Here is a 24,953-nt window from a genome sequence, read left to right as displayed (position 1 = left end):
TCTCAAGGAATTTAAAGTCTAAGTAAGAGTTGTTGGATAAAGCACAAAAGTCGGGAAAGAAATTTGTTCTCGTGTCTTCCTAGCCCACAGTTTGCTATTGCATCTGCTCCCTCCAGTCCCTGCAATCGCAGCAGAGTGCTTTTCCTGCCTCAGGATGGAGAAATACAAGTATCTTAAATAGTTCTCTGTGTCAGACGCCCCCTCCGAGAGATACTGCTAAAGATAAAACGGTTCTCTTCAGAGAGAAAGATGGCATTAAGGGCAACTCCGAGAGCCTAGCAAATTCTTCCCAGTATATAAGCGCACAGCCGGAGAGGCCTGTTCAGCAGACATACAGAAGTGGAACCCATAGTGACAAGTCCTTTATTTGAATCATAATTGCCTTATCTAACAAATCACTATACCAAAAATGACTGTACCCGGTGACCTTACTTAGCAGGAGCAGAATGAGACTAAAATAACAGGCCAGGTGTCTCATTCCAACTTCAAGTGGACCAAAAAGTGTCTGCTACTTCTACAAACTCTGAGATCATTGTCCTTCAGTCAGCTAGGAAAGTAACGGAAGTATTAAGCATTTACCGCTTCAAACACTTAAGCTTTTAGCCTCACCGTCTGCCTAGGATCAGATACAAAGAAGTTGATTCCTGTCTTTTCTATACCATAAAATAAACAAATACCACATTAACAGATAAATGATACAAAATTTCTTTGACCCAGGGTGATTATATCCAGTACGTCGAAACCTACATTCAAACCACACGCTCCTATGGTTGACACAGTTTTATCTTAAGTTGCCGCAGACAGCATGGTTGCCTGAGATAAGACTGGCTCCGTGTGTGATTCTGGCCGTAAATACTCGGGTGTGCAGCATATGGTGATGACATGACTGTAGGCTGAAAAATGTAGACTTGGACTATGACTTTCCTGATGCTGCACTTTTCATTGTCCTTTAAATGCCCAGTGCTCCCTGTCGATTCACGTTAGCTTCTCCCAGAATGCTAGAATTTTCAATCCCCATCAGTTGAGGGTCATGAAAAGGCAAAGACAGACTGGTTATAACCAGGACCATTTAGAACTCCCAATTAGCAGTGACACATAATCCAATTTATATTTCTTTCCAATTAATTTTAAATTCCCTCCGTTTTATCTTTGCTCACGACCCTGAGATTGTGACCTGAGCCGAAATCAAGAGTTGGATACTTAGCCAACTGAGCCACCCAGGCACCCCACTTTATTCCTTTTTATTGCCAAATAATATTCTGTTTTGTAGATGCACCATAGTTTGTTTATCCATTCACCAGTTGGACATTTGGGTTGTTTCTGCTTTTTAGCTATTATGACTAACATTGCTATGAATATTAGCTTACAGATTTTTCCCTTTCTTGATTTTTTTTAAATAAAATTATCCATTTTAAAGTGAACAACTCAGTGACATTTAGTATGTTTACAGTGTTAGTGTTCAGGTTTTTATGTGAACATGTCTTCACTTCTCTTGGATATATACCAGGATGGAAATACTAGGTCATATAGTAACTCTGTGTTTAACATTTTTGGGTATTGCGAATCTGTTTTCCAAAGGAGCTGCATCATTTTACATTCCCACAAGCAATGTATGAGGGTTCCAGTTTTTTTCAAGCCCTTGCCAACACTTGTTAGGTATTGTCTGTCTTATGGGAGCCATTTTAGTGTGATGTGGTAGCTCACTGTAGTGTTAATTTGCACTTCCCTAATGACCACCAGTGTTGAGCACTTAATAGTTCTGTTGTGATCCTCTAATTGCCATTTCGATTTTTTTTAATCTATGAAAAGAAAGCAGGCTGTTTGTGAATTGTGGCCAGCGATATTTCAATCTACCTTGTAATGCAAGGTGTTTTGTTGGATTGAGTCTGGCCACCAAAAGGGTTTCAGAGTGCTCTTGCAATTCACTGCCTAAATGCTGCCCACTGAAATGTTTCTTTGATTGGTCAGTTCTATAACATTTCTTAGCAGAAGAGAACTGTTGGCCAAGGGGGAAAGGTGCTATACGCAGGCCTCTGGTAGGAAGAAGAAAGATCCTTGGACATCAGTCAAAAGGCATGGGTTTCAGTACAGACTCTACAGCTTAAGCAATCTGTTTTCTCATCCGTAAAATGGTAACAGTCTCTAACTCTCAGAATTGTTAACAGAATCATAGAAGATATACAAAAGAGGTACATTATAAGATGCAAAGTCCTGGACATATATCTAAGATTTTATGATCAAACTTCATAGTAATAATCTCTTGCCTGATAGTAAGAATTAATAATGAGCATAAATTCCAGATGGTGATATAACCTTGTCAAAGGTTACCTAGCATCCCCTACAGCAGTGATCAGCAAATATGGCTTTGTAGTCCGTATAAACTGTGTTGAAACCATTTAACTCTGCCATTGTAATTCAAAAACAGCTAAAGGTGATACAGAAATAAATGGACATGGTCATATTCCAGTAAAACATGATTTATAAAAGTTCATGAAAGGCTGGATTTAGCTCCAGGCTATAGTTTGCCAACCCCTTTTTTTTACCAGGATCTTTTCATTATAACCAAGCATGGCCACATGGTTAAATAAGAATGGTAATGATTTATTTGGGATGCTTGGATAACTATAGGTTATATCACTGTAGTCACTAATGACATATTTGTAAATAATTTGCCTTAAAGAACCTCACCTAGGGGCACCTGGGTGGCTCAGTGGGTTAAAGCCTCTGCCTTCAGCCTAGGTCATGATCTCAGGGTCCTGGCATCAAACCCTTCATTGGGCTCTCTGCTCAGCAGGGAGCCTGTTTCTTCCTCTCTCTCTGCCTGCCTCTCTGCCTACCTGTGGTCTCTGTCTGTTAAATAAAAAAATAAAATCTTTAAAAAAAAAAAAAAAGAACCTCACTGGATGAGCCCCCTAGGTTATTTTTTGCCATGATCTTATGATACCTGACCCAGAGCTCAGATTCCTAAGATGAGATTGCTGTCATCTCTTTATGCTTTCCCTGTTTGTAGTCTAAACTACTGAGCAAGCTTTCTCCCAGCTGATAAACAGTGTTGTAAATTTAGACTCTAACGAATATTTAAGGAAGGGACCCTATTACCATCCATCTCTGACAGAGATCCCTTGTTGCCTGAGCAGTAGTTAGATACTAAAGAAGCACTTTTTCTAGTTACTTGAACTTATAGCTCTCTTTAAGAATCCATCAGCTCAGAATCTAATTACAGGTTATTTTTGGCTACATCCTGCCTGATAATGGGATCCTGCCTATCACGTCTGTTGAGATGAATTTAACTAAACTGAAGCTCTTTCCTCTTATACCACATAGAAGCAAAGAGTCAACGCCACCAAGCAGAAGAAATCAGCAGAGCAAGTCCATGGCGCAAATCAAGTTCATCCTCCAAATCCTAGAGTGTAGCTCTGAATTTCAGGCTTCTTTCCTGTGTGTTTACTTCAACCTCATTGGGACCCTCCGTGCTGCTTTGTAGTCCATTTACTGGACCGTGTCATTGAAATTCATTTGCCAAGGCCTATTCTTACTCAGTTCCTTTTCCCATTTCTTTTTCGTCTGGCTCTTAACCAAGTCAACTAACTGCACAAACAGCCTGACTTATGAGTCACTGAAGAAATCAAAGCCATTGAGTGTGACTTCCCTTAACGACTTTCCTCCTCTCACCAAAAAAATCAATCTACAATATCATCAGTTCTTACCTCAACTTTCTCTTGTCTCAGAGGAGGAAATATCCCTCTCTCCCCCTTTTTAAAAACTTTATTATATTTCACACATACCAGAAATCACAGATAACCAAATAATCAAATACTCTTTATCGGATTTAAGACATTAAAATTTTTCCATATTTGCTCCGAATCTTTTTCTTTATTTTGAAGAAATGAAAATATAATACTTAGAGTAGAAGCCCTCTGTAACTCGATTTCTCTCCCCTTTTCAGAGATGATTTCTACCCTAAAGTTCATATGTGTTCTTCTTATCCATATTTTGCATTTTTCCAACATAGAAATGTACTCATAAACAGTATATAGACTTACTTTGCTAACTTTTAAATTTGACATACACAGAATCATATTCTTCGTGAAATTCTCTTTTTTCACCCAATTTTGTATATTCGAGATTTATCTGTGTGTCGAGATCAATGGCCAGTGGCTTTCGGTTTGGCTATACATTAGATTCTCCTGGAGAACTTTAATAAATTTTTTTTATTTATTTATTTGGCAGAGAGAGAGCACAAGCAGGCAGAGTAGCAGGGAGTGGGAGAGGGAGAAGCAGGCCCCCCGCTGAGCAAGGAGCCCGATGTGGGGCTTGATCTCAGGACTCTGGGATCATGACCTGAACTGAAAGCAGTTGCTTAACCAACTGAGCCACCCAGGCACCCCTCTCCCAGAGAACTTTAAGCACACGTGTGTGCGTGCATGCACACACTCACACACACACACACACCCCCTCTGAGCCTTACTCCCAGAGATTATCAATCATTGCTCTGGAGTAGAATCCAGGTTTTGTCTGTCTGTTTGATCTTAATAGACTTTCTTTCTTAGAGCAGTTTTAGGTTTACATAAAATACAGAGAATTTCCATATACTCACTGTCCCACCAGTTTCCCCTATTATTAACTTCTTGCACTGGGTGCAGTACACTGTTAAAATTGGTGAACCTATATCAATACATCATTATTAACTGAAGTCCACGGTTTATATTAGGTCTTAACTGTGTCGTATGCTTCTCTGGGTTTTGCCAAATGCCTAATATGTATCCACCATTACAATATCTTACAGAAGAGTTTCACTGCCCTAAAAATCCCAAAGTTATTAAAAGTACTCCTAGCTAATTCTGCAGAATTGGCAAACACATTGCAGAGAAAAGTAGCTCTAAGCTGCTCTCCTGGGCTCCATCCTATCCTTACTTGGGCTAGTAATTCTTCTCCAACCTGTTATTCCTCCCATGTCTTTGATGAGGTTGATTTTTAAATCTTGTACCATTTTTCCTAGCTATCCTTAGCAGGATCAAGTTTAGATCCACCATTACCAGAAGTAGAAGTATTCCCCTTGAGGAAAAATTATGACTTGGTATTCTGGGAACATTCAGCTTTTCTCTAACCATCTTAGGCTTTCTCATTTAAAATTCCTTTGGTATCTTTTTTTTTTTTTTTAAAGATTTTATTTATTTATTTGACAGAGAGAGATCACAAGAAGGCAGAGAGGCAGGCAGAGAGAGAGGAAGGGAAGCAGGCTCCCTGCTGAGCAGAGAGCCCGACGCGGGGCTCGATCTCAGGACCCTGAGATCATGACCTGAGCTGAAGGCAGCGGCTTAACCCACTGAGCCACCCAGGCGCCCCAAAAATTCCTTTGGTATCTTAAATGACCAAAACTGCCCTCAGTATCACACAGAAAAGAGAAGCAATTTACATTCAGGAAAACTAAACCCAAATTTATAGGCCCTGAGCAAAGGAGTGAGTTGCTGTATCTTTCCAAGAAGCTAAATACAACATTTTCTGAGCTCCCTCTGATGCTGGAGACCTTGAGTAAAAGTAGAATTGCTGTGTGACTTTAATAAGCACTGGTTCAGCATTACTTCTCTGTAGGATAATCTTCATAATATTCTAATGGATTAAATGAACGTATCTAAGGAATTTTATCTAAGTCAGTGTTTAAGAGAAAGTTGACTATTATAGATCATAGTCATAGTTTTGCTTTAAATATCATAGTTAGAAAAGAAATAATGCTTAGCTGAAATCATAAAACTAAAGCCATAGATCAGATTGTCTAGGATAAAAAAGGACAGTTTTAAAGAAGACACTCAAGGGTGGAGAATGGGTCAGAATTAAATGGAGAATTTAATTATGGAGAAGCCAGCAATCAGCTACTTTATTTTAGTTGCTACTTTTCCAGCTAAGAATTCAGAATTGAAGTCCTGGCCCAGGTTTAACTTGGTCTAATGGAAGGAACATGAACTTTAGAGTTAAAAGGACTTGGCTTCTAACTCCAGCTCCACTTTTTAATGGCTATAGGACTTTGGGCAAATTACTTAGTCCTCTCTGGGTTGTTTCCTCCTAATAAAAATAGTAATAAATTCAACTTCATAGGACTGTCACGGAGATTAAAGGAGCTAAGGTATGAAAAGGCCCTACCATAGAACCTGACACATAAATACTGAATAAATGTTGGATTCCCTTCCTTTTTTCCCCTTCAACCACAATTTATAGAGCTTGTCTTCCACTACTAAAAGCTCCCTCTATTGGACATAAATATTAATTTCTAATGATTTTTCTGTATAATTGGTTAATATAGTTTACAGTTCCTCAAAAGATCTTGGTGAGGCTCACACATAGTCTAGATTAGGAGACTGAGGCCCAACGAGGGAGTCAGAGCTAGGTTTCCTGGTTTTCCAGGATCTACAGTGGAGGTAAGCTCTAGACCCTAACTTACCTGTAAGTAAATTATGATACATCCATATAATGGACTACTATGTCTCTCTTGAAATAGAATGAGGCAAAAATGTGTACATGTATGGAATATGTGCACAATATTTTGTTTAAAAATTAATAGAGGGGCACCTGGGTGGCTCAGTCAGTTAAGCAGCTGCCTTCAGCTCAGGTCATGATCCTGGGATGGAGCCCCACATCAGGTTCCCTGCTCAGGGGGAAGCCTGCTTCTCCCTCTCCCTCTGCCTGCTGCTCTGTGTACCTGTGTTCTCTCTCTATCAAATAAATAAATAAAAATCTTCATAAAAAACTAATAGGAAAAAAAATCTCTTTTTTTTTTCCTCTACATTTTTAAAGTGTTTTAAAATTGGTTGTAGTATATGGCTCTTTTCTGGATCACAATTTAGAAAAAAATTATTTTTTTTCTGAAACAGTCAAGGAAATTTGGACACTGGATATCTCATATTATGGAATCCTTGTTGATTTTAGGTATCATAATGATGTTGGGCTTTTAGAGGCATTTACTGAGATATTTGGATATTGACTGATAAGAGGTCTGGGATTTGCTTCCAGATAATTCAGTCATAGGGAAAGGGGGCGGGGGGGCAGGATCAGGAGTATAAATAAAACAAAGTTGGCCATAAATTCCTGTTTTGGACATAAGTAGGTATTCTAGGCAAGAACAACCTGCTTTTCAAGAACAAAGCAGGCAGGAGTAGCTTAAGTATTTTAAGACATACCTCCCCAGATTCACTTTAGGTGCCAAACTTCATTGTTAGTATCTTCCTTCCCTCAGGATTTCCCACTTGAACTCCCTTCACCCAGATATAGGCAGAATAGTAAAATGACTGCCAGAGAATATCTGACTATCCAGAAATTGTGAAAAGTATTCTGACTTCCTTCTGGAGAAGCCACAGTGAAAGGAGCAAACATTAGGACATGCAGTGGGACCTATGCTGGTCATACTAGAGAAAATTTGTTGCTCATGATGATCCAACCTATGTTGTTGTTTTCCAAAGATAAACAGATAGGATCACTCTAGGGTGTATTAGGCAAGGTGAGGAGTGCTAACTGCTGTAACAAACCTGTAAGATCTCAGGGACTTGACAAAGGTTCATTTCTCTCTCCTCTTACAGTCCAGGGCAGATCAACAGGCAGGCTTCCTCCATAGAGTAATTCTGAAATAGTCTAGGACCTTGGAATCCTCCACTGGATCTTCCAGCCTGCAGTCCAGAGGAGCAGTAGAAAGTGAGGGGGGCGGGGGGGGGGGGGGGGCAAGCCTGGACACAAGATACTGTTTCTGCCCATACTTAACTAACTAGAAGTCAGTCACATGGGCCATCAAACTGTAAAGGAGGCTGGGAAACATCATTTTCCCAAACGTCCAGGGAGAAAATGAGATGGAGATCGGTGACCACATTGCATTATCTTTGCCACAGTGTGTATTTTAGCAACTTGAATTTGAGATATTGATTCAAGAAAGTTAATAGAAAAGGTATGGGGAAGGAATTACATCCAGACATAGCAGAAAAAGAAGGGTATTAAGTAGATTTGTTGCCAGAGACTGCTAATATAGAAGCAGTTTAAATCAGCTTGTTCCTACAGGACTAGTCTTTGTCCCCATGAGTGGACTGGCTTTGCTGGGCCTGGACGTAGTTAGGGCAAGACTCTATTCTCATTTCTTAGTACAACAAACCTAGAAGCCACTACTTACTCATGGTACTCTTCAGCTGGGCTACTAATTTAACTGTCTCTATTTCTTTTTCAGGGTTTGAGTAAAAAAGTTGGTGTGTCCTCTTCCATCCTCCAAGGCCTCTGGATCTCCTACAGCACAGAAGGTCTTTCCATGGCATTGGCATCTTTACGAAATCTCTACACTCCAAATATAAAGGTAGAAGCTTGTAGACTACAGACCGGTTAAAGAATTAGCTGTGCAAAAATAAAGTTAAGACATTTAAGTGGCAGTTTAACTAATCTTTGACTTAACCTTAGACTGTCTCCCGTAATCAGACTTTTATTGATAATCTAATCTATTTTAAATGGTTGCATTTTATTCTGTGAATTGAAGACCAGACCTGTTGAGCTACTACCTTCTATAAGCTGGCTCTGATTTATAGGGTCAGGTCCTCCTGCCTCTAGCAGTAAATTAATCTCAGGTAGGCTTTGTTTCAGTAGGAGCTTTTCCGGCCAGCAGTTCACCTAGTAGAGGCTGTGTTCAGCCCTACGGTGTGGGTGGCAGTCGGCTCTCATGACTGAGAAGTTCATGGAAAGGAGACATGTCACATCCCGTTCTAAAGGCAAGGTATCAAAAAAGGAGCAAGTGGAGACTGATAAAGCAGTTACTAAATGCTCCTGGGGTGCTGTTGTGGGGTCCCAGAAGACTTCATTAAAGATGATTGAAAGGGGGCGCCTGGGTGGCTCAGTGTGATAAGCCTCTGCCTTCAGCTCAGGTCATGATCCCAGGATCCTGGGATCGAGCCCCGCATCGGGCTCTCTGCTCGGCGGGAAGCCTGCTTCCCCCTCTCTCTCTGCCTGCCTCTCTGCCTACTTGTGATCTTTCTCTCTGTCAAATAAATAAATAAAATCTTTAAAGATGACTGAAAGGATGCAACTGAAATTTGCCTGAGTGTGATTTCTGTTTACTTACTTCCAGGTCAGCCGACTGCTGATTCTGGGAGGTGCCAACATTAATTACCGGACAGAGGTTTTAAATAATGCTCCAATTCTGTGTGTCCAGTCTCATCTTGGTTACACAGAAATGGTGGCCCTGCTGTTGGAGTTTGGGGCCAACGTGGATGCCTCATCTGAGAGCGGCCTGACCCCTCTGGGCTACGCCGCCGCGGCCGGCTACCTGAGCATCGTAGTGCTGCTGTGCAAGAAGCGAGCCAAGGTAACGGCTGCCCCGCCCGCTGCCCTTCCCCCGCCTCTGCCGCCTTGTGCAGTCTCCCTCAGGGGAGTCCAGGCAGAGCATACCACGCCCAGCAGGGTGCAGAGCACAGGGAGCCCTGGCCCATTGTTGGCCCACTTGCCGCTGCCCCTTCTGCAGCGCATCAGGACACAGTTCTAGAACCCCTGGGGGGCACTTAGGAAACTGCCTTTATCAGCAGCCACAAAAAGTCCCCACCTAACAACCAGGGACTTCTCTGCTGAGCACAGAGGGAGGAAGGAGAAGGGAAGGAGCAAAGAGACTGCATTGAGAAGGGGGAACTGAACCATGCCCACAGCCTTTCATGTGTAGAGAAGAGAAGTTCGCCGTGGAGGTAAGAACAGAGGCCAGACTCCCTCAGCCTAGCCTTGAAGACCAGTGTCTTCAAGGTATGAGGAGAACATGACTCTCTGTGTTGATCCTCAAACTGACCAGAGGCACTCAGCAGTGTTTCTGCTAGTGCACTTTAATTCTCTGAAGACCTTTCTGAAAACGTGTTTGCTTTATAGTATCTCAAGAGCTGTTGATACAATTTCAAAATTTTGGTGAAAGGAAAAATGCTGATCTCAACAGTGCAAACCTTTGGGGAAAATTGTAGCCTTGTGGCATTTTGTTTCAGTCTTGAAAACAAACTGAGGATTTCGGTGGTTTTGCACGAAATATAAGTAATATGTGTGACCTCATTCTGAGGTGTCCAGTGTTCTTACCAAGGAAGAAAGGAGGACTCTTGAGACTTTTGAGACCTGGGACCTGAGACTCTCGGTGAAATCCCTGAGCCTTGAGTGTCTTCTGTGACACAGACCTATACTGTCCACCCGTAATGTCCTATTCATCTGAATGAACATCTCTTTAAAAAGAACAACTGGGCCTTATTACTACTGCTGTCATTTCATATTCTCGTCTCACTGAGCCTTTCCTACTGCCCAGTTACCAGTCTAACCATCTGTCATTTTCCTCAGAGCAGATATGGAAATCATTTGCATTCATCTCCACACCCTTTCACACCTCTTGGCCTCCTGCATTACCAAGATTGAGTTCATCTCCATGTGCCTCTGTCTCAAAACTCTGTTAATCCTTACTGACACTCACCTCACTTCTGCCTCAGAGAAGGAAGTGTTTACCTTCCTTTCCAAAGCACTTGCCTCCACCTGTATTTTTTAATCTCTGTATGTTGCTCTTCTCTTAAAATTCTTTTCACTCTTTTTCTAAATTCGCAACAAACTGGGTTGCCTGGATGGCTTAGTTGGTTGAGCGTCTGCCTGCAGCTTGGGTCATGATCCCCTAGGGTCCTGGGATGGAGTCCCGAGTCAGCCTCCCTGCTCAGCGGGAAACCTGCTTCTCCCTCTGCCTGCCGCTCCCCCTGCTTGTGCTCATGCTCTCTCGCTTTCTGTCTCTCTGACAAATAAATAAATAAGTAAATCTTTAAAAATAAAAATAAAAAATAAATTCTCAACAAACCTATGAATGTCTCCTATACCCAAAAAAACAGCTTCCCTCTCTGCTGCTAACCAGAAGCTACCATCCCATCTCTTCCCTTGTGTGTCCGCCAGTCCTAGCCCAAGAATCATCTCTACGTGCCACCTCTGCTTTCTTACTGCCCCTTAACCACTTTTAGTCTGGCTTCCATGAGAGAAAGAGGAGTTAAATCATTAAAATTATAAACTTTGGTATCAAACACAACTTGGTCAAAGCCTCCATTTACACTTCTTTCTCCAAGGGCATGGACAAGTCATTTAACCTCTCAGTCTCACTCTTTTCATCCATAAAAAGGATTAATGGGGGTCACCATGGGAAAAGTGAGAAATTCTTTTAAAAAAGAGATAAAGTCTTGGGGCACGTGGGTGGCTTAGTTAAACCTCCGACTCTTGATTTTGGCTCAGGTCATGATCTCAGAGTTGTGAGGTTGAGTCCTGTGTTGCCTCAGTGAGGAGTCTGCTTCCTCCTTCTCCCTTTCCCTCTCCTTTTGCCCCTCCCCCTGCTCTCTCTTGCTCCTTCTCTCAAATAAATAAATCTTTAAGAAAAAAAAAAAAGAGTGAGAGAGATGACGTCTCTTTTCATCTCTTGCAGGGCCTAATACATAATATTCTTTAAGAAAAATGGGGGGTGGGCACGCCCAGCTGTCTCAGGGTTATAAGTTCAAGCCCCATGTTCAGTGTGGAGATCACTTAAAAATAAAATCTTTAGGAGCGCCTGGGTGGCTCAGTTGTTGGGTGCCTGAGTGGCTCAGTCATTAAGCATCTGCCTTCAGCTTAGGTCATGATCCCAGGGTCCTGGAATCGAGCCCCGTATCGGGCTCCCTGCTCGGCGGGAAGCCTGCTTCTCCCACTCCCCCTGCTTCTGTCCCCTCTCTCACTGTATCTCTCTCTGTCAAATAAATAAATAAAATCTTTAAAAAATAATAATAAATAAAATAAAATGTTCAAAAAAAGAAAGAAAGAAAGAAAACCCCTAACCTCTTGGCATTCAACTGAAGCTACTTTCTCAAAAGCCACAAACAACTGCCAACCACCAAATAAAGTAACTTTTTCTCCTTTCTCACCCTCCAAACCTCTCCATGGTGTTGGCAGTATTGACACAACGCTTCCTAGAGCTTGCAGTGTGGTCCTGGTTCTCTCCCTGCCTGTCTGGTTGCTTTTTTCTCTTCCCTCTCCTAATATCACCGTTCCCTGAGATTTTGTCCTCTGGTCTTCTCCATCCTCACACTCTCTCCCATGGCATCAGCACCAAAATACCGAAGAATATTAACTAGTTATTTGTAGGATGTTCTCCAGTTTTACTTTGAGATTTTCTCACTGTTAGATTGAGTTTATATATTCTCAGCAAGACTCCCACAGAAGTGCTGCTGGGCCCCTTCCTCCTGCAGCACGTGGGAGGGGTGGGTGAAGTTGCGAAGCCTGTTGCCCGGGGATGCTGACCTCCGTCACCTGCGTCACACTGTGTCTGCCAAGTTTGTCAGGTCTCAAGTTACTGTTTTTCCCTTTGTAATTAAGAAGTATCTTTGAGGGGCGCCTGGGTGGCTCAGTGGGTTAAAGCCTCTGCCTTCACCTCAGGTCATGATCCCAGAGTACTGGGATCGAGCCCCGCGTCGGGCTCTCTGCCCAGCAGGAAGCCTGCTTCTCCCTCTCTCTCTCTGCCTGCCTCTCTGCCTACTTGTGATTTCTGTCTGTCAAATAAATAAATAAAATCTTTAAAAAAAAAAAAAAAAAAGAAGTATCTTTGAGGGAGATGCTTTGAGGCTAGGCCAATGTCTTGTTTCTCATGCTTTTGTTCACTGCTTTTAGGATCCATTGGAGATTCTTGCTGCAACGATGATTGCTATGCTGTTTTTGCACTTTTCTGTTCCCCTCATTCCTTCAACATTTATTAATTAGAATTCTAATGTAAGGAAGAGCAGTCCCTTCTCCCCTACATATGTATTTGTTTATTCGTTTATAGCATTATGGATTCCTGTATTTACTTTATAGTAGGACCTGTAACCCATTGCCAGTATTATTTGTTGCTCAAATTGCCCAAGATTTGGCCTTTAGGAACTCCTTCACGTTGGCTCCTGTGTCCTCCCAGTCTCCGCTAAGTATTTTATGAGGTTTTCAGGACTTTCTGGCACTACCAGATTTTCCACACTCATCATTTACTATTAGTGCCCCAGCCCAGGAATTAGTCATTTCCAAGGAGCCAAAGCACCTTTTATTCATCCCCTTAGTTTTTGAAAATGTAGTATGAGCATGAAAATTCTCAATGACTCTCCATTACCCCTGATTAAAATTCAGACCACTTAGCCTGGCATTCAGACCCTCTCAACTTTGTTATTTAAACTTTCCCTCCATGTACCTTACCTTTACAAAAACTAGAATTAATCGTTTCCTATCTCAGCCAAGTGAGATGGATCTTTTCTTAGTCCGTTTGGGCTGCTATAACAAAATACCATAGACAGAGTGGCCAGTAGACAGCACTTACTTCCTGCAGTTGTGAGGCTACATCTCAAGAGTACGGTGCCAGAAGATTGGGCATCTGGTGAGAGCCTCCTGGTGCACAGTCACACCTTCTTGCTATGTTCTCCCGTGGTAGAGGAGGGAAAGCAAGCTCCCGGGGCATGATAGTAGGATACTCACCACTTCCCAAACGTCCTATCTGCTTGGTATATCATTACATTGGGGATGAGAATTCCAACAAATAATTTCAGTGGAACAAAAACATTTAGACTCCAACACCTTTCCTTCAGAATCTGTCCCTGATTCTAGTTAGGAATTCTCTCCAGTTTCATTGCACTTTTACTTTCCTTACAACATTCTTTATCCTTTGTTGGATAGATTTCTGTTGTATTGGTCACATCTCCCCTACCTTATTTGAAAGTCCTTGAGAACAGAATCTATATTTTACTACCCTTTTCACCTTTTCATCCTATGTGGTACCTTGCACAAAGTAGGCATTCAGTAAACATTCGTTAAATAGATTGCTGGGTGGAAATAAAGCGGGGGTGAACCAGATGCAGCTCTATGTTTCCAGTGCTCTAACTACCCCGGGAAGTCTACCCGCCAGAAAAGGCCACTCTTCTGTTGAAACTTGTGGCTGCCTTAACCAGCCTCTTCTTTCAACCTGAACGAGCAACCAACCCTGCAACCATAAAAGCCACTACTGGAACATAGTCTAGCATTAGACTCCAAGGATCTCTAGCCATTTTGGCCAGATCTGAGATTCTTCCCTCCCATTGGAGGAAAAAAGTAGCCTCCGCCAAAGCGTGGTGGTCAAAAGTATGATTCATGATATGAGATATTTTGCTTCTTTGGAAGACCAAAAAATTTGAGCTTCAAAATGTTTTTCTTCTCTTTCATGGTTTCAAAGACAGGTTTTTGGGTTTTTTTGGTTTTTGGTGGTTTTTTTTGGTGCCAGCAGAGCTGTGAGTCTTTCATGATAGATCTTGGTCTGAAAAGAACTATTCGAGGACAAAGGAGAATGTACCTCAGGAAAACAAAGCTGGAGCTGGCAGTTTTGTTTTTTTGGTTCCTTTTTCTGTGAAAACAAAAGCCTGACCTTACGAAAAGAGGTTCTCCCCTGAGGGACATCTATCAGAGTTTTAGCTCAGCAATGATCTAGCCTGAGTAGGAGAGAACTTTCTAGATTTTCTCAGAGATGGATTCAGGGTTTGGGAAGGGATGAGTCTTGCTAGTCTAGTCATGTGCAGTGGACCAATGTAACTGGATTAGGAGTGTGGCCACAAATCTTTGTTCACATCCATTTCTCTGTTTTTCCCCTCAGGTGGATCATTTGGACAAGAATGGACAGTGTGCCTTGGTCCATGCTGCACTCCGAGGTCACCTGGAGGTTGTCAAGTTTTTGATTCAGTGTGACTGGACAATGGCCGGCCAGCAGCAAGGAGTATTTAAGAAGAGCCATGCCATCCAGCAGGCCCTCATTGCCGCAGCCAGCATGGGGTACACGGAGGTAAGAAAGCAGGTGGTAAGGGTTAGGGTTTTTAGGTTTTTTTCAGGCTATGTATTAAAGGACCTAGGAAATGGGGCAAGGGGTTGCATTATTACAAAATTACCTATCTAATTAATGTGAATTAGCATTTTGGTCACTGGTTTTGAGGAATCGAGACTGAATTCCATGAAACACTTTAATTCTCAAATACCAGCATATCTAAAATTATGACACAACATGAGACTGGAAAAGCACTTTGGAAATCATCAAGTCCAATTCCTTCCCCATTTTGCCACCCTTATTTAACAGGCAGTGACACTAGGCTCCTAGGGATTATTTATTGACCTGTACTCACATGAGTAGATGGTATGGAATGGGAAGAGTACAATATTTGAAATCTCAGAAGGACCAGGTTTGAGTCCCAGTTTGCTACTCATTTGCTCTGGACCTTGGGTGGTTTACCTAATCTCTTAGAACTTTTGTTTCCCATCAGTAAAATTAGTCTAATATATTCTTTTTTACTCAGCCAGTATGAAAGGTGGTTTGTAAGCTGTGAAACACTGTACAAATTGTATTTTTGCCAACTTTTTTACTAATCATAGTAATAATACAGTAACGAATGTATGGAATTGATAACTGCTAGGAAATGTTGAACATCCAGTTCTGGGAGGGTTGTGTAGTGTAACAGAAGTATGTGTGTGTGCGCATACATACTTAAAATTGGTATAAATTTTACTGATACGGGGGCACCTAGGTGGCTCAGTCGGTTATGCACCTGTCCTTGGCTTGGGTCGTGATCCTAGGGTCCTGGGATCAACCCGCATGTTGGGCTTCCTGCTCGGCAGGGAGTCTGCTTCTCCCTCTCCCTCGGCCACTCCCCTGCTTGTGCTCTATCTCAAATAAATAAATAAAATCTTCTTAAAAAAATTTTACTTATAATGAAGAACATGTAGCATACAGTTTACAAATATAAAATATACATTGAAGAATGCTTAATTTTTGTGAAATTCACATCTGAAGCCAACCTGTGGTTGCAATCAGCAATCATTTATAGATGATCTCTTTTGCTCTTTTCCCAATAATTTTCTTGTCATTAAATCTGTTATGTGATCTATGTTAAACTACTTCTCACCCTCATACAAAAACTGGAGTCTCTTTGGGCGTAAGCACTAAATCAAATCTTGATTTATAATGTTTGCCAATTGCCAAGGTGTAAATGCTCCCCTGACACTTGCCACAGAGCTGCCATTGTGACATCACTCAACACAGATTATGTGAAGAGAGGCGCAGGAGCACACACTGTAGTGTGGATTTCCACCACACGATACAATACACATAAATCACCTCAAGAGCACAGATAATGTCAAATGTAGTAAATAAGAAGTCATGAGATTTTATACTTTTAAACTTTGTTTTTAATATAATTTATTTGTTATTTAATTTTTAATAAACATCTTCATCAAAGAACCAGCTTACAAAATCTCTGCACATGTAATGCTCTGCTTTCATGGCCCACAACACACTGGCTCATCACTGCACGGGAATGCCTTGGTGTCCAGCTGTCCTGACAGCTGACCTGATACATCACCAAGGGAATATTAAGTAAAACTGGAATTTTTAGTATCTGTAGGTTGTTAAACTCTCTCTACAGGCAAATTCCCAGAAACAGAGCTGTCACTTTCCTTTTATGTTAGTAGTCGTTCTCCCTTTATTATCCCCAAAGTAGTCCTTGTACTTCCAAGCAGAAAAGAGATCATTGCTCTACTCTGCTGAAACACAGGTCCTACATTTTCTTCATATTTGTTTTCTGGTTTTTATTGATTGCTTATCTTTTTTCTCTTTATTTTCTTTTAAAGATTTTTATTTATTTGAGAGAGAGATCAGGAGTAGGAGGAGGAGCAGAGGGAGAAGCAGACTCCCTGCCGAGCAGGGAGCCAGATGCGGGGCTCGATCCCAGGACCCTGGGATTATGACCTGAGCCGAAGGCAACTGCTTAACCAACTGAGCCACCCAGGCGCCCCTTTTTTTCTCTCTTTATTTATTGGTATTTTTACTGGAGGATGAGGGGTTGCTTCTTTACCTTAAATGTGAGGAATAAATAATTTTTTTAAAGTCACACACTGTGTAAGTGAGTTGTGTTCAAGAGAAACGTATAAACTCTACCTGATAAAAGAAGTGTCCACCAAATGCTTTGGGTTTCTTTGCTGGGATAGTCGGTTCTGTTTCCTTCTGTATGCAAGAGCTTGCATCACGCTTGGGTCATCCAGGCATCTTTCAGACCTCACAGGCTAGAGCCTGTAGCATAGTTTCCCACCTGAAGTTTGAACTGACACAACTTCTCATTTCAGATTGTCTCCTACCTACTTGATCTTCCAGAAAAAGATGAAGAAGAAGTAGAGCGAGCACAGATCAACAGTTTTGACAGTCTCTGGGGAGAGACAGGTACTTCTCATGGACATTACCCCCTTTTCTCAGTAACGTGTTGTGTTTGTGTGAAGATATTCGGCATCTCACACCCTGATTTTTCCTCCACATACCTTTGGCAGTCTCCACTGTATGGCTTTTGTACTGGAGATTGATTCAGCCAAAGTAAAAAGTCAAACAGTGTCCTTCTTCCAGTCCTCTTTCCCTTTGGACTCTCCAAAGACCAGTGTCGTCTTTCAACCAAAACTTTAGTCTGCTCTTGTTTCCAAATATTTTTAGAAGACTGAAAGTTTCCTTACAATGTGCCAAACCAGAGCAGTAAATAGTTGTGGCCTTTCTCTTCTTTTATGGGATTCTTGTAGCAGTTAGGATAAATTTTTCTCCCATCAAAAGAACTCTACCTGCAGTTGTAATCCAGGAGGTTAAATTTTTATCCACACCTCTGGCTTAACCAGGTGTTAGCATGACAGAATGGTATCTGACATGGCTAAACTATACATTCGGAGTAAAGTTGCTCTCTGAATGCAAAATGAAGGTCCCGCCCTCTAAGGCACAGCCCCATGCAGTCCCTCTTGATCTGTAGCCAAGAGATGTCTGTATTGCTTGGTACTTACTACACAAACAGAAGCCTCTTCCTTGTGGCCTTTGCAGGAAATGGTGGTTGTCTTTCCCCCAAGTCTAAACTGGAACATCTGGAGAAACATTAATAACCTTTTATGAGTTGTTATGAAACCAGGGCACTGAAAGCTGTGGAGGCACCACAGATATGTGTCACATTTGCCAGGAGAAGAAGACCAATACTGAGATGGCCAATGTAGGGGGAATATTTTCTTTCTTTCTTTTTTTTTTTTTTTAATTATTTATTTATTTGACAGACAGAGATCACAAGTAGGCAGAGAGGCAGGTAGAGAGAGAGAGGTGGAGGCAGGCTCCCTGCGGAGCAGAGAGCCCGATGCGGGGCTCGATCCCAGGACCCTGGGATCATGACCTGAGCTGAAGGCAGAGGCTTAACCCACTGAGCTACCCAGGCGCCCCGGGGGAATATTTTCTTAAAGAGAGTGTGTGTTTTAGTTAGAGTCAAGAGTGTTACTAAAGATAAAGGAGGCACTTGAATTCATTTAAAATTGATCCCGACCTATCAAGTTATGATGTCTCCATTCATGGCAAATAGCATAGGTAGGTTTCATGGCTTCTTCAACATCATGTAGAATGGTCCAAAGCTCGGGAATTTGCTTCTCCAACAATCCCTCCCTCTGTAAGAGCCAAAAGGGAACAGATGCCAGGCAGCTGCAGCTTAAGAGCCCATAACAGATTAAAGGAAAATGTGCAGCTGGAAACAGCTGCCATCTCTGGGACTCTAACCCGCAGGAAGCCAGAGGATGGCCTGAGAGGAAGGGATTGACCGGGACGCCAGCCGTCCTGGAGCATGTATATTGTGACTGAGAGCTGCAGAAGGGACATGGTGCTTTACCGTTCCCATCAGCACAGCCTTGCCCAGCACAGTGTCACTGAACCTCCCAACTGGCTCCTGATGACAGCCGTACACATGGAACCCCAGGGGAGGGCAGAAAAAAGTATGGCCTGATAAGGATAATAGATGGGAATTATAAGGTTAACAATCATAGTGATGAATATCAAACACATTCTAGTGCTGTACTTGAAAGAATTTCTTAAAAATGTTCAAGAAGAGAGTGAACTAAGTGGAAGACTTATTTTTATTGATATGAGTTTCTTATTAGAATAAAACTTTATGTATGGGGGAGCCTGGGTGGTTCAGTCAGTTAGACGTTGAACTCTTTATTTCAGCTCAGGTCATGATCTCAGGGTTGTGAGACTGAGCCCTGTGTCAGCTGTGCACAGAGCATGGAGCCTGCTTGGGGTTCTCTCCCTCTTCCTCTGCACTTCTCTCTTTCTCTTTCTCTCTTCATCCTCCTCTTTAAAAAAGAAAAAAAAAAGGATAAAATTTTATTGCCTCAGGACTTTTTAAAATATCTCCCTTTAACATGTACAACAAAGTTTGTTACATTTATTTATTTAAATATTTACCATATCTCAAGATTGTAAAAAAAATCAAAGCTTTATGTGAGTTAGCTTATAATCACAATTGGATTGTGTTTAACTTGATACATACATGAAATAATTTCAGGATTATAAACATAAAATGCTATCTAAATAGTGCTAGAATGAAATGCATCTGTAATACAATGTATAGATCTGTAAATAGTTATTTGGCTTCAGGAAAATTTCTAGGAAATAAGGGTCTGTGCTATGCAAGACATTATCCCTCCTCACTAATCCCTCCTCACTAATATAAAAAAGCAACTATGAGTTGCTTTTCTATCTATATAGAAGATATCTATATAGCAACTCATAGTTGCTTTTCTATCTATAGTGATAGATTTAATAAATATACATGTTCCTTTCTACCTTATAGCACATAATCATTTAAAATGTATAATGACCCAGTGAATTGTAATGTTTTCTCCAATGGCAAAATCTTAAACATGTCCTTATGTAGAGAATGAAGGTCTATGACCTGCAGCCTGCTGGTTGGGTCTCATACCTACAGCCCTGGTCTAAACAACACAATTTTTACCTAAGGAAAATCAAGTGATTTCTGCATCAAATCAAATCTGCATCCCTTACTATATCAAATCTAAGACACTTCTAACTATAGGAAACTATATAGTCATTAATGTATGTACCACTACCAAAAAAAAAAGGAAGCCTTCACCTATTAAATTGACACAGTTCTTTATTATCACAGAAATCACAAGATGCATCCCAGTTTTAGAGATGTTAAAATGTGAAGGGTATTAAAGAGGGCACAGATTGCATGGAGCACTGGGTGTTATATGCAAATGATCATGAAACACTACATCAAAAACTAATGATGTACTGTATGGTGACTAACATAACACAATTAAAAAAATGTGAAGGGAAAAAAGCACATCTTAGAATCAATGAAATTTATCTTAGCATATAAAGAAATAATAATCAAAATATAATTTTTACAGAGCAGATTTTATAAAAGCAGGTCACTAGAATATCCTGGTTGCTTTTGTCCTCCTTTTGCAGCCTCCTTATTCTTCCAGAGAGCATCTGCCTACAACCAGCCTCCACCATCTGGCTGGCCCCCTCCCATCCCATAGACTTCTTATGGAATAGTACAGAAGAAAAGCAATTAAGGTGACAAGGTTGTTCACTACTCCCTCTTCTTCCCTGTCTTATGAGCTTAGACCAGGACCAGCATTAAAAATCTTCTAACATCTCTGGAGCGCCTGAACTATCCTATGACCCAAAAGAAGCAAGAGTTCACAAAATAAACAAGATACCCATAACTCATGCTCTTATCATCCTTTGCCTAATTTATTGCAACCACCTTCTCACTGATTTTCTTGTCACCCTTTCATGATTCATCTCCCTTGTGACTTCTGCCAGAGTGATCTTTGTGAGCCACAATCTATTGATGTCACTTTCCTGCTTACCACCATTTACTGACCACCTGTACCATTAGTGAAGTTGTTTAGTGGAGCCCAAGAAGACCAGTCATGATCTCTAGCCTTATCTATTGCCTGGCTTCACTGGTAACTCCAATAACAATAAACTTGTTGTCTCCCACCTCAGGGCCTTTGTACCTGCTCTTCCTGTGCCTGGCATGCCTCTCAGTTTTCTGTTTCTCTTTAAGCATCTAGCTCAGATGATCATCTCTTCTGGAAGACCTTCTCAGATGCTTCTTCCTCTGTGTTACCTCCATACAACTTATACACTGGATAGTAATGTCATTTTTATTTGTCTGTTATCCTTACTCAACCTTGAGTTCCTTGAGAGCAGAGACAGTGTCTGACAAATAGTTCAAAACATATTTAGTTAATGTTTTAGATAGCAGTGATTAGTTTATGCCTCCCCAACCACCTCTCTCATTGGTCTTGCATGACCTGTCTGTGCTATACTCTCTCACAGTTGAAAATAGATAAACAGAACCATTTGCTTTGCTGCATTCTGTTTAGTGTCCCCATCCCATCCAAGCAGACTTTGGCTATTGCCCCAACTCTGAGCTGCATCCTGTCTGCCTCTTCAGACTCCTTAGATATTTTGCTTTGAAAAAGGGCCATTTATGTCAGATAATCTCATCAGCTGCTGACAAGCTAGGGAACAAATTCTGTTACTGGTCTCTTGGGAAGAGATTTCCTCCAAACTGCTCTGTTTGCTCTAAGAATTGGTTTGCTATTTTACAGAACCCACTTTACCTTAATCTTCTTTCTTTCAAAAAGTTTTAACAGTTTTTGATAAGACTTACATAAAATTCAGCCAAAGCAGTTTTTTGCTCTTGGATTTTGAAAAGTACAAATCCCATTATGCATAGCGTGTTGTTCTGAGATGAAATTGGCCAGCTGTGTTAATGACCGTGTCCAGCTATCAGCTGGAGATTCCTACCAAATTACATCATGACTTAAGCAACAGAGATGATACAACAAAGAAAACAGCCAAATGGAACATTCCCTCTCATATAAATGTGTTATCCAGCAAGTTGAAATGCGCCAGCCAGAGCAATGTAACTCCAGGTTAGAGTGAACAGTAGAGGTTTCAGCTTTCAAGATGGGAACTGGTTGTAAGTTTTCAGCAGTGTTCTGTGAACTGGCATCATTGGCGAAAGGTTTGATTCTGAAATACTGTCTATATTTTCTCCAGCAGGCTACAATTCTTTTGTGAAAGGAATTTTCACAAATTCACAAATTCCCCTACCCCCACCCCCATACTCAGGGCATTAAAAGGGAGGTTTGGGCATAGCTACTTTAAATGGAATCAGAAAGTAAGAGTTAGAAATTCTATAAATCCTTTGTTTCATGTACCAACAAGATGATTCTTATGGTTCCTAATGAGTGTCTACCCCAGTCAAGTTATTTCTGTTCCAGCTTTACTGAGAGCTCGTTTATATATACATGTGTAAACTAAGGTGTACAACATGATTTCCAGTCAAGTTCTTAAGCTACTCTTGTGTTCTGACCCAAGAATTAAAGTTTTGGTTTTTTTTTTTTCTGAACTATTAGAATGGTGAAGTTGGGTTCTTGGGGTGCCAGGGTGGCTCTGTCGGTTAAGCGTCTGCCTTCGGCTCAGGTCATGATCCCAGGGTCCTGGGATGAAGCCTCCTATGGGGCTCCCTGCTCAGTGGGGAGTCTCATTCTCCCTCTGTCCCTTCCCCCTCCCCCCAACTTGTGTTCTGTCTCTCTCAGATAAATAAATAAAATCTTAAAAATAAAAAAAGAAATATAACCCCTGAAACAAATAATACATCATAATGTTAATTTTAAAGAAAGAAAGAAATGGAAAGTTGCCAAAGATCTCTTTGATGTAAGGAACAAGACACAAAACTTCTTTGTCAAGTAAATAATCATACCCATCAGTACCTATACTCACTCACTGAGGGCTTGGAAATGATCCTCACCTCAGATAAACCTCTGCCCTCCTGTGAGGAATGGGACAGAAATGCCAATGTTAAGAATTCCAAAATAAAACTGAAAATACACCTAAGACAAGACAGATACATCTAGTTTGAGTAAATATATCTTCTAAAACTGTCACATTTCCCTTCATAAATTCTTCTTATACTTGAGGAAAGAAAAGATTACTTGGAGGCTTAGCTTAGTGGAAATTACAGGTAGTTTGACTTTGCATATGAATCAGTTGTGTTTGACAAAGCCCAAAGACAAAATGCCACCAGTTGCACTTGAATGAAAAAAACTTCAAGTGACCATTTGATTTGAATTTCAGTTGTCTTCCTGATTAGATACCAACATTGCAAACTGGAATATTATCTGTGCTTGCGAAATACTGTCTTTTTTTAGTTGCCATTGGAGTAGGAGGCCATGATCAAGGAAGGACTTCCTGGCCACCACCTCGGGTGTCCAAGTCAGTTTGAGAATAAGTTCTCTATCCTCTTTCTTTAAAAAACATAATTCCTGCCACCTCCTAATAGTGTTTACCGTCCTCTCCACCCTCCTCCATTCTTTAAAACCCTGAGCCTATGCATTTGAGACGCCATGGTCAAATGAAAAAAAAAAAAAAAAAAAAAAATATATATATATATATATATATATATTCAAATATGGACTTAGTAGGAAAATCTATCTCCAGATCCCTCTTGCTGCTATTGACACAGTGCTCAGAGAATGAAAGTGGCACTCATGAATCTCCACTCTCTCAGAGATCATAAACGGACAGTAACACAAAAAGAAGGTTTAAGTTTCTCCCTGTTGTGTCCCTTGTAGTCACTATAGCAGTTTTTTTAAAAGATTTTATTTATTTATTTGACAGAGATCACAAGTAGGCAGAGAGGCAGGCAGAGAGAGAGGGGGAAGCAGGCTCCCTGCTGAGCAGGAAGCCCCGATGCGATGCGGGACTCAATCCGAGGAACCTGGGATCATGACCTGAGCTGAAGGCAGAGGCTTTAACCCACTGAGCCACCCAGGCCCCCCACTATAGTAATTTTTATTACCAGTGACTCCATTATTTCATATTCAGAAGAGCCTTTGTCACACCTCTTCTCTCATCTTTAAGGCTATTACCTTGAACAGTTCTGATCCCTACATGAAAGTGGTTGCAAGTGTTGCAAAAGTTTTGTCTCTAATGAAGAAAAAAAGAAAAGAAAAGAAAACTGGCCCATGATCCTGAGACAGCCATTCCTGACTTTGGTTCTTGAGGCTTAAGGACCAAGGAGTAGAGGCTGGCAGAAATGGTTCCTAGCTAATTCTAAAAAAGACCTTACTTGGGGCACCTGGGTGGCCCGGTCAGTTAAATGTAGGTTCAGGTCACAATCCCAGGGGCCTGTGTGTCAGGTTCTCTGCTCACTAGAAAGCGTGCTTTTCCCTCTTCCTCTGCAGCTCCCCCTGCTTGTGCTCTCTCATTCTCTCTTTGTCAAATAAGTGTACAGAATCTTAAATAAATAAATAAATAAATAAATAAATAAATAAATAAGGGCCCTGGGTGGGCTCAGTCATTAAGCGTCTAACTTTGGCTCAGGTCATGATCCCAGGGTCGGGAGATAGAGCCCCGCATCAGGCTCCCCGCTCAGCGGGAAGCCTGCTTCTCCCTCTCCCACTCCCGCTGCTTGTGTTCCCTCTCTTGCTGTCTGTCTCTCTCTGTCAAGTAAATAAATCTTTAAAAATAATAATAAATAAATATCTTAAAAATAAAATTAAAAGGCCTTACTCTGCAGAGACCCTCTCTCTACATTCCACCCATGCATACACACCCATGAAAAATTCCTAGCTAGGAAGCGATACCAAAAAAGAGGTAAGTCAAAACTAGGGAAGACAGTCTAGGTAGGAAAAATTAAACCAAGTCAGTTTAATCAAAGGTGATTTTCAAATAATTTTTTTTATTGCAATTGTCTCCATAGATGGTAAGCCCACTTAAATGTAGTTTTACTCATGATTTTTCTTTAAAAATATCCTTCATGGCAAAAGTAGCCACTCTCATGCTTGGAGGTAAAATAGCACTCACAGAGAGGGCGGGGGAGGGCAAGACCCGCCTGTTCTCAGTCTGTGTTCTCTGCTCTTAGCACTGACAGCTGCAGCCGGGAGGGGCAAACTGGAGGTGTGCCGTCTCCTCTTGGAACAGGGGGCAGCAGTGGCCCAGCCAAACCGCCGAGGGGCGGTGCCTCTATTCAGCACTGTTCGCCAGGGCCACTGGCAGGTAAGCAGGCTAGCTACTTCCAGCCCCTCAGGGAGGGGTGAGTTCTAGACAGGAACTT

General features: G+C 41.4%; 1 protein-coding gene across 9 annotated transcripts in view; it reads left to right on the top strand.

Moving 5' to 3' along the window:
- The window catches only part of TANC2 (tetratricopeptide repeat, ankyrin repeat and coiled-coil containing 2), a 375,400-nt gene that overhangs the window by 331,262 nt on the left and 19,185 nt on the right, over positions 1-24,953 (top strand). For all 9 annotated transcript variants that reach the window (XM_047706886.1, XM_047706885.1, XM_047706884.1 and 6 more), the window contains 5 exons: positions 8,201-8,323; positions 9,086-9,322; positions 14,612-14,797; positions 17,125-17,218; positions 24,762-24,895. In XM_047706886.1, the coding sequence (XP_047562842.1) occupies positions 8,201-8,323; positions 9,086-9,322; positions 14,612-14,797; positions 17,125-17,218; positions 24,762-24,895 (774 nt within the window). The remainder of the gene's footprint in view (positions 1-8,200; positions 8,324-9,085; positions 9,323-14,611; positions 14,798-17,124; positions 17,219-24,761; positions 24,896-24,953) is intronic.

Source organism: Lutra lutra, chromosome 16 (assembly GCF_902655055.1).
Source record: "Lutra lutra chromosome 16, mLutLut1.2, whole genome shotgun sequence".
NCBI lineage: Eukaryota > Metazoa > Chordata > Mammalia > Carnivora > Mustelidae > Lutra > Lutra lutra.
The sequence above is the reverse complement of the archived record's forward strand: the minus strand, read 5'-3'. Positions and strand labels throughout refer to the sequence as shown.